The sequence below is a fragment of the Quercus lobata genome, chromosome 3 (genome assembly GCF_001633185.2).
Source record: "Quercus lobata isolate SW786 chromosome 3, ValleyOak3.0 Primary Assembly, whole genome shotgun sequence".
In the NCBI taxonomy this organism is placed as follows: Eukaryota; Viridiplantae; Streptophyta; class Magnoliopsida; order Fagales; family Fagaceae; genus Quercus; species Quercus lobata.
In genome coordinates, this window is record NC_044906.1 from 11,031,271 (window position 1) to 11,040,239 (window position 8,969).

The 8,969-nt window shown below is 31.6% G+C and overlaps 2 protein-coding genes across 2 annotated transcripts; one reads left to right on the plus strand and one right to left on the minus strand.

Annotated features, from left to right (window-relative positions):
- Window positions 1–277: 277 nt before the first annotated feature.
- LOC115978839 (agamous-like MADS-box protein AGL80) lies at window positions 278–1,200 on the minus strand. Its single transcript, XM_031100713.1, has one exon. The coding sequence runs from the start codon at window positions 1,046–1,048 to the stop codon at window positions 278–280; it is 771 nt and encodes a 256-aa protein (XP_030956573.1). The 5' UTR covers window positions 1,049–1,200.
- A 2,813-nt stretch (window positions 1,201–4,013) lies between these two features.
- On the plus strand, window positions 4,014–8,631 carry LOC115982763 (anaphase-promoting complex subunit 11-like). The gene is made up of 4 exons (XM_031105476.1): window positions 4,014–4,115; window positions 4,688–4,754; window positions 6,005–6,123; window positions 8,158–8,631. Exons 3-4 carry the CDS (start codon window positions 6,066–6,068, stop codon window positions 8,271–8,273), a joined length of 174 nt encoding a protein of 57 aa, XP_030961336.1. The 5' UTR covers window positions 4,014–4,115; window positions 4,688–4,754; window positions 6,005–6,065; the 3' UTR covers window positions 8,274–8,631.
- The last annotated feature ends 338 nt before the right edge of the window (window positions 8,632–8,969 follow it).

An 8,969-nucleotide genomic window follows, 5' to 3' on the forward strand; every position in this document is an offset into this window, starting at 1 on the left:
TTGTTTAATTTAGTTTTAAACAACTAAGAAAGAACACTGAATACCTTAGATGGTCATTCAAATTATATGATTGAATAGAAATATATTGACAAATTTAAGAACCAACATAAGACTGAATATCATAATTATGATAAACAACAGTTGAACATAATTTTAAGTACATTGAACTTATAATTAACGCACAAAAGAAAACTGTGTCATCGTTAATGAAAACACCAAACATGTACATAATGGAAATTGCTAAATTATGATTCTTTAATATATATATTTTTTTAAATCAAGGGAAGAAGGCATTAGACCAAAGAGCATTGTGACTGTTATCTCCAAATGGCAGCATCATCTCATCTCCTCCAAACCCCATGTTGTTCTCTAATGGGAGATTCATCATATCCATGAACCATTGCTGCCTCTGCATGGTGTCCATGTTCATCTCAAAACCTGGTGTTCTCTGATGATGATCATGAGGCTGCTGCGCATTATTCATCTCTGCAGGAGTAGTACTAGTACTAGTACTCCCCACCACCATTCCTTCTGTTTTTGCAGCAGCTGGTTCGCCTTGGACTTGCTTTTGAGCCACTTTGTTGAGTTGACCAATCCTTCTATATATATTCTTCAAATTCTGATCAATCAACCACCCAAGATCATTCAAGTCCATCATGGTTAAGTTGTGCAGGCTTTTTCCAGTCAGGCTTTGGAACATGACCTCTGTCATCTCCTTCTCCCGGTTGTCTTTCTGTTGTTTTTTCAACTGCTCATTAGCTTTGGCAATCCTTTGCCTCAGGAAACTCTCCTGGTTGACCATTTTTTTGGTCTGTTCCATTTCAGGCATGTTCTTGAACAGTCCAAGAACATGTTGAATGCCATGCTCGGAAGCCCAAACTTCAGGTTGAGAATCATATGGGCTATAAATAATGGCGCAGGACTTAATGCCACAGAGAGTGCTCAGCTCACTTACTTTCTTCAACAGCCCCTTCTTCCTTTTCTTGAAGGTAGCTTTTCTAGCAGAGTCATTAGTGATGTATGCAAGCTTGACCTTCTTTCTAGTCATGACCGATAGAAAAGGCGAACAATAACAAGAAACAATATGGAAGTTGAAACCTTTTTCTTTTTTGTGTATACTTTCTTGCCCCAAGCAGACTATGCTATTTATAAAGCTCCAAGAGATTGTAGATTAATACAAGAAGATTTTGCTCTTGTATATCCTGGTTGGAGATATTAATGAGCACTTAATGGTTTGTGTTGGGTGCACACATTGCAATTCATGTTGAATTTGGGGCAACAATTGGGCTTTTTTCAATAAGTTTGAGCTGTAAATATGAGGGTTGAGAAGGGATTTTGTCATTAATGGGGGTGCTCTCACAACAATTGTATCCTTATCAATATAGGATATTATGAAATCTCAGCAGAGGATAGTGTTGCTGTAATGCAATATAGAGAATTTATTAGTGTGAGTTGGTTGGGGAATCTATGTGATTCTCTGTTTTGGATGAGAGACAGCTTATCTTATTTGCATTATGAAATATTGATTCACTCATAGTCATAACCGTTGGATTTTTGGGGATGATTGTGTAGACCTCATTGACACAATGAATCATCAGTCTTTGCTGTGCCTCATTCATGCATCAAATGTGATATCTTTTTAATAATTAAAGTAATGAAGCAATTTCATATATGCAATATATATAAATGAATGTGTATTAATGACTATATAAAAAAATGTGTAAGATACCAATTTTAGATTATGTTTTTTGTAACGTGGAAGTGATATGGTCTCCACGTGTTTATAAAGACAAAGTTTTTTTTTTTTTTTTTAAACACTAGCTTATTATACAAGGCATAAAAATTATCTTATTATAGAGTGTTGAAAGTTGAAACAATGCATAAGATATATAATCATACTATAAATCTTTAGCTCGATCCACCAATAGACTTCATAATCTGCAAAGTGGTGAAGCCAAAATTTTAGTTCTGAGGGCAAGATTGAAAGAAAAATTAATTTAAAAAATATTAATTGATATTAATAACAAAATCAATAAATCAATTATTTATTATGGAATTTTGAAATTTCTCCATACATAAAAATAAAAGAAAACAAAAATAAGTAGTTAAATAAAACCAAATGAATAGTTGATGAAAATATGTAGATTGAAACAAGTAATTTGATTTTAAAATAAATTAATATAAAAATGTTAAAAATATAAAAATGTACTTCAAAATTGTATCCTAACCACCTTGAAAATTGTAAATGGTAAATAATAAAATAGTGTAAGTAATGAGCCCAAATAGTTAATTATCTATCTACCATATAAGACAATTATAGCAAAGTGTGTGTCAATGTATGGCTATGGTACACACATTATACATTATTGTTCTATTAAAAGGTGTGAATAACAATGAAAACACAAATTTGAGTCTTATGCAGGACCAAACAAATTTATTTCAATTAGAAAAAGACATAAAAAGGGTATGTACTTATGTGGCTGTCCACACTTTTTATTTACAAAAGTGAGGTTTTCTATATATGTTTGGGGCAAAATTGAGATGAAAGAAAAGCGCCCACACCCCCCCCCCCCCCCCTAAATATACATTGACAAGTAGTATTTTCAAGCTATGAATGCAAACGAGACCATGTATGATGTTAAATATAGACTAAGATGAGTTATATTATATGTCCCCTCATTTAATCACCCGTTTAGTTTTCATTTAATCACCCGTTTAGTTTTTTGAGAGAACTAAAGTAGTCGGCTACCCCTTAACAAAATAGCAATATATATATATGGTTGTGTTCAAGTTACATCTAATGTAACTATAAGAAATGTTACACTACTCAATAACTTGTTATTGAATTTATATTTTGAAAATCTCATTGTTGGATTACTTAATTGGTTTATATATTCTTAACATACATGCCAAATTTTATGAGAATCAAATGTTATTTATAATTCAATTCATAATCTCATTTTCTATGTATTATTTTAAACTATAAAAACTTGAATTTAAATAATTGACTAATGACATGGTTATTGATCTTTGATCATCTTGAAATTTTACAAGCCTACGAAATATACAAAGATAATGTAATTCAATGGCGGATTTATCAAAATTTGCATCTAATTAAAAAATATTGAATAGTGTAACATTACTTAAAGTTACACCAGGTGTAACTTGACTTGGTGTAACTCTAAGTAATGTTACATCATTTAATAACTTGTTATTAAATTCATATTTTAAGAATCTCGTCGTTGAATTATATGTTCTATATGTGCTTAACATAAATGCATGCCAATTTTCATGCCAATTGGATATTATTTACCACGTGATTCATAAACTCATTTTTTATGAATTATTTTAAACTACAATAACTTGAATTTAAACAATTGATTGATAACATGACTAGTGGTCTTTAATTAACATGAAATTTTGCAAGCATAAAGAGTATATAAATATAATGTAATCCAACGGTATATTTGTCAAAATTTGTATCTAATAATAAGTTATTAAGTGATGTAATATCGCTTAAAGTTGCACTAGGTGTAACTTGAACTCAACTATATATATATATATATATATATATATAATAGCATAGTAAATTTTTTTTTTTTTTTTTTTTGAGAATGTATAACAGCATAGTAAGTTAGTGACAATTAGCAAGTGGCCATTACATATTTATTTTTTATTTTATTATTATTATGATATATTAAGTATATATCTATTAGCTTCTCAGAAAAAAGAAAAAAAAGAGAGTATATATTCTTTTATTTTATTCTCTCTCAATGTAGGGTGTTTGAAATGTAAATGAAAAAAATATACAACAATAAATAATCAATTATTTAGCCAAGCTTTTAAAAAAATAAATAAATAATCATTTAGCAGAACCAACTTACGACATGCCGTTTAATGATTGCAAGATTAAGGGCACTGTCTTGCTCGTGAAGCACAACATTACAATTTACAACAAAGCTCAAAAAAGTCCACACTCCTTAGTGAAAAAGAGTGGGAAATTTTATAAACACAAAACCCTTCAATTCAAATCTTTACAATTTTCTCTCAGATCTATACCTTTGCTATAATCCATTGTTGTCAATTGTCATCCTTTGCCGGTTTAACCAAACAAGGTAGGTTTTATCTCTCTCTCTCTCTCTCTCTCTCTCTTGTTAGAAATTTTGAAAGTTCTTATTTCCGTTTGTCTCCTGAGAAAATGAGTAAAAAGCTTGAATCTTTATGTGCTGTGTTGCTCTATTTTCCCAAATGGAAAACACCCAGTTCTTAAATTTTGATTTATCTTTCTTTCCTACACTTTTTCAGCAACCAAATGGTGTTTTCTTTTGGTTTTCTGTTGTTTCCCATATCATTATTATCCCCTTATAATCTATTGACTGGAAATTCCATTAAAAAAATTTATAATTTGGCACACTGTTTTCCATTATTCCTTTCAATCACCACTTGGTTTACTCAGAAAATTTTTAATATCTGTGTTATTTGCATTTCTAAAAGAGTGTTCTTGATAATTGGCACTGTTTCCATTGTTCCCTTCAGTCACCGTTTGTATTAGATAGACAGTGTTTTCATATTTGTGTTCTTTGGCTCTGTTTTCATTGTTCCCTTCAGTCACCTTTTGTATTACATAGACAATGTTTTCATATCAATCGCCATTTGTATCAATGTTTCCCTTGTTCTGTTATATAAGCTGCATTGTATTTTATCCGAAAAAGGGATTTTGGTTTTGCAGGAAAGGATGAAAGTCAAGATTTTACGTATCCTTTTCATGACATTGCGCTTTATATTGAATGATTGATGTTGTTTATATAGTTGTATAATTATTATTAGAGTGTATGCTTTCTTGAATGTTTATTGGAGTAAGATGAATCCTCTGTCGGGGAGATAAACACCTTAAGGGGCTTCCTTGAATAATTAATATAACATATAGAGACACACTTTAGCCCAAAAGGCCTAAGCCCAATGGATATGTGCTCAATTATGTTATATTAACCACTCATTCTTCTTATCTTTATTCAATGTGGGACTTCACTCACACATGTAACCCAACATCCTCTGCATCGAGTATGGTAGATAATTGTTGGGCTTCTATGATTATTGAATTTCCCAGATTGTACTTCATTTATGTGTATTAAGTTCACATTTATTCGGTATGAATTCCAGATATTATAAAATTTTCGGTCCATTGAATTGTGATCATATTGCAAAAGGCCCCCTTGATGCTATAAATCAATTTAAGTTTGTGGATAAATTTAAGATTTTTCCTTCTTATTATCAACTCTATTATCAAACTATAGATTATAGTTTGTAACCCTAGCTCATTCCCATTTTGGGCATATAGTTGATTTGATCGTTCCCCATGTGATTAGTTTTAGTGTTTTGATAGTAATAGGACAATCCCATTTTACATGGTTGATATTGGAGCTTCTCCAAAGGGATCTAATATCTTATTATATTGATTATTACCTTATTGGTATAAACTTGAAGTTCATTTGTTGGTGATATCATATATCTTGAGCAATTTATGGAAGCAGTTTTCCCTTGATTCAATCTCTTTTGCAAATATTTTCCGGGGTTCTCAAATAGGGATGTTCTCTTTATCTCTTTCGTATTTATTATTTTCTTAAATGAACCGTACATTTCTTAGTTACTAGCTGTTTTTTATTTTCCATTTTCCCTGCTCTGTTCTGTACACAGCTAGTGTATTGGGATTACTTCTCTTATAATAAATTTATTTACTTATCAAAAAAAATTAATAATGTGATTCAGGTGTTAAAGTGTAAATGTAGACAATTGTAACTTGAAGTTTTTAGATTGGATAAAATATTTATGTTATATTAAAGATTGTTCAGAATTGTCATATTTTGGAAATCTTTATGCAATTCCATCACTGCGAACATTAAGTTCGGTTTTTTTTTTTTTTTTTTTTTTTTTTTTTTTTTTTTTTTTTAATTTAAAAAATATGTTCCTACGGAGTCATAATTCTTTAACTTTGTATTAATGGTAGACGGCATGCTGTTGCTTCTTGGACTTGGGATGCCCAGGATGAAACATGTGGGATTTGTAGGATGGTCTTTGATGGCTATTGTCCTGATTGTAAGCTCCCTTGGGATGATTGCCCACTAAGTAAGTACATAACTTATTTAACAATGTTCCACTTTGTCTCCATGTCTTGCCATTTTACAACTATTTCTTCTGCTGTTGAATTCCCAAAGTTTTTTGTTGTTGACCTATAATTTATAATTAGGAAAAAAATAAAAAATAAACCTGGATACCATGCCTTCTTTTTTGTATGTTTGAACATTTTCTGATGGTCTTGCTTGAATCAGTCATGCGGCATCCAATACATAATCAGAATTGCTTTATGGAACAATTGCATATACAATATATAGTGCATAGTTAGCCTAAATGCTTGAGCATTTAGATTTTCTCTAATTGGTTCTTTGAACTTCCTATATTTGAGCTTCAGACAACTACCATGGGATCTTATGCTGACCCTACTATGGCATGTTGCACATTGTTAGTAGTGCACAACCCCCAGATTGGTTCCCATTACTACGTAATCTTTTTATAGTTTTTATAGCGCATGTACATTGGAGGTGAGTTTCGTAGAGCTATTTGAAAATGTGCTCTCTAAAATGGTTATGGTTTTGATAATTGCTTAATGAAAATGGATTGTTTGAAAAAGTTGAGATAGTTTGGTAAAATCTTTTAAAAAGTGCAGTTTTAATAATTTTGTGTTTGACTAGCTCTTATCAAAACTGCTATATGAGGAGTAAGTTACCAAAAACAACAATTTTTTTATATAAAAAAAATGTGATCAGATTATAAGAGCTAAACTTGGGGTCTTGAGAAAAAGAAGAGGACAGTTTAGGAAAAAGGGTTGTAATTGCAATGGTAATATTTAAAACACCAAAGTAGTGTTTTTGAATTGGAGCTCAAGACCACCATTTTCGCGGTCAAATGCCTTGCCAAACATCCAAATAAGGAAATGTGGTTTCAGTAAGCGTGGTTTTGTTCACAGAACACGCTACTAAATGAGCAACAGGTGGAAAACCAATTTGTTGTGGTGCACTATGTGTTAATTTCTCTTTCAACATTTTCTTTGATGGAGTTCCTAAACTTCTTGTGTCTATGCCATTAATATCACAGCTTGGATCCTTTATCATTCTCTTTTTTATTTTTCACTTCACTGTTATAAGTTTTGTATTCAGTTTTAATAAATTGCAATTACTTATAAAAATTTAAAAAAAAAAAAAAAGAAAGAAAGAAAAAACTGTGTTAAAATTGGGGGTATTGGTTAAGTTATGGATACTGGATCTCTGATTTGCGTATTAATTAACCTTGATACTACCATAAGAGAAAGGATAGAATACGCCTTCCCACAGAGAGAAGGTGACAGGGTAGTATCAGACCATGTGTACTACTCAGACCATGTGTACTACTACACTACTGTATAGTGATACATATCAAAGATTGGAGCTTCTCAACATTCATAGAAGCCTATCCCTTTTGAGAGCCATTTATAAGTAAAGAGCTTCTTAGGATATATAAACTTCTGTCCAAGCTGGGTATCTTAAGTTATTTTAGATAGTTAAAATGACTTCAAACTGAGGTTTACAATTATGATTGTCTCTAGTTTCTAACCAAAACTGGTTGAGCCCATGTTCTTCCCCCAATACATATGGCATCTCATGAAGTAAAACTATCACAAGTATCTAATACTTTCTTTTGTTGAACTTGGTTTGTAGTATACTTACACACCTGTGACGTAATGCTTTTTTTTTCTCTCTATGGAATTCACAGAGAGAAAAAAATAAAAATCCCTCTGAGTCATGTTAAGTAACAATATTTCAGAGATAGAGAATCACATTCATGATGTAGTTTTTCAACTAGGAGTCGAGAATTTTCTTCGTAATTTCCTTAATTTGATATTGTATGTCCTTAAAAGTTGTTAGCTTATTTGGTATTTAGTGAAAGATTGCATTCTTTTCCCCCCTTTCATTTGTTCCTCTTGTATGTATTCTTCCTTTTTACCTTTGCGCTTAAATAAATTCTTATACTTACCAAGGGAAAGAAACAATTGAATCTTCTTCTAGTAGTTGCTAAAATCTTATGGCAGGAAATAATGATTTTTGTTTTGATCCTATGATATTGCAGTTTGGGGTGCATGCAACCATGCATTCCATCTCCATTGCATCCTAAAATGGGCGAATTCACAGAGCTCTCAAGCACATTGCCCCATGTGCCGTAGGGAATGGCAGTTCAAAGAATAAGAGAGATTCAATGAGACATATTTAGAAATCTTGAAAATCTATTCTGTATTATTATACTGTTATGAGAAACGAGAAGCTTCTTTCTTGAAAATCTACTTTAGAAATCTTTGAAAACCTTAAATACACACCAAATGATTGTTTGATAATCACAATAGTTAAATTATTAGTACAAAATATGTCCTGTTCTTCTTTTAGAGGGGTGGGTGGATGTTGGTAATTGGTAAAGCTCGTTTGTTTCTCAAATTGGTGAAACTACCGTTTTGGCTGCTTGTGACCTTTTGTTTTTGTCATTGTTGATTGAAGATTGATGATGTTGATATCTTACTACTGCCCAATGTGGAAAGGATTCTACTTCCACTTGTCACCTTGTTGCTTTCTCAGGTTTTTTTTATATTCTACAATGTTGATGACATCTACATTAACTCTATAGCGCCTTCTTATCATAACAGCAATTAAGGTGGTGGTTGAGATCCTGTGTTCAAGACCTACCACCACCATCATATATAGTCTTAATCATAAATACCAGATTAGGATTGTGCACAAACCAAAAAAAAGAGTCATAAATCAAATCCAAAAGTTGCAACACATCAAAAGAGAGCAAATCACCAAACTGCAAAGCCAAGACCAAGCAGCAACAAAATCTTTCTCACTGTCCCAATTTGCAACTCACAAATATCAAAGAACCAAACTGAGACA

What these genes read in the sequence shown, in the direction of transcription:
- LOC115978839 (XM_031100713.1), bottom strand. Translation starts at nt 1,048, where the DNA reads ATGACTAGAAAGAAGGTCAAGCTTGCATACATCACTAATGACTCTGCT.
- LOC115982763 (XM_031105476.1), top strand. Translation starts at nt 6,066, where the DNA reads ATGGTCTTTGATGGCTATTGTCCTGATTGTAAGCTCCCTTGGGATGAT. An exon ending in TTGGGATGATTGCCCACTAA is followed by an intron (nt 6,124 to 8,157) that starts GTAAGTACATAA and finishes ATGATATTGCAG; the next exon opens with TTTGGGGTGCATGCAACCAT.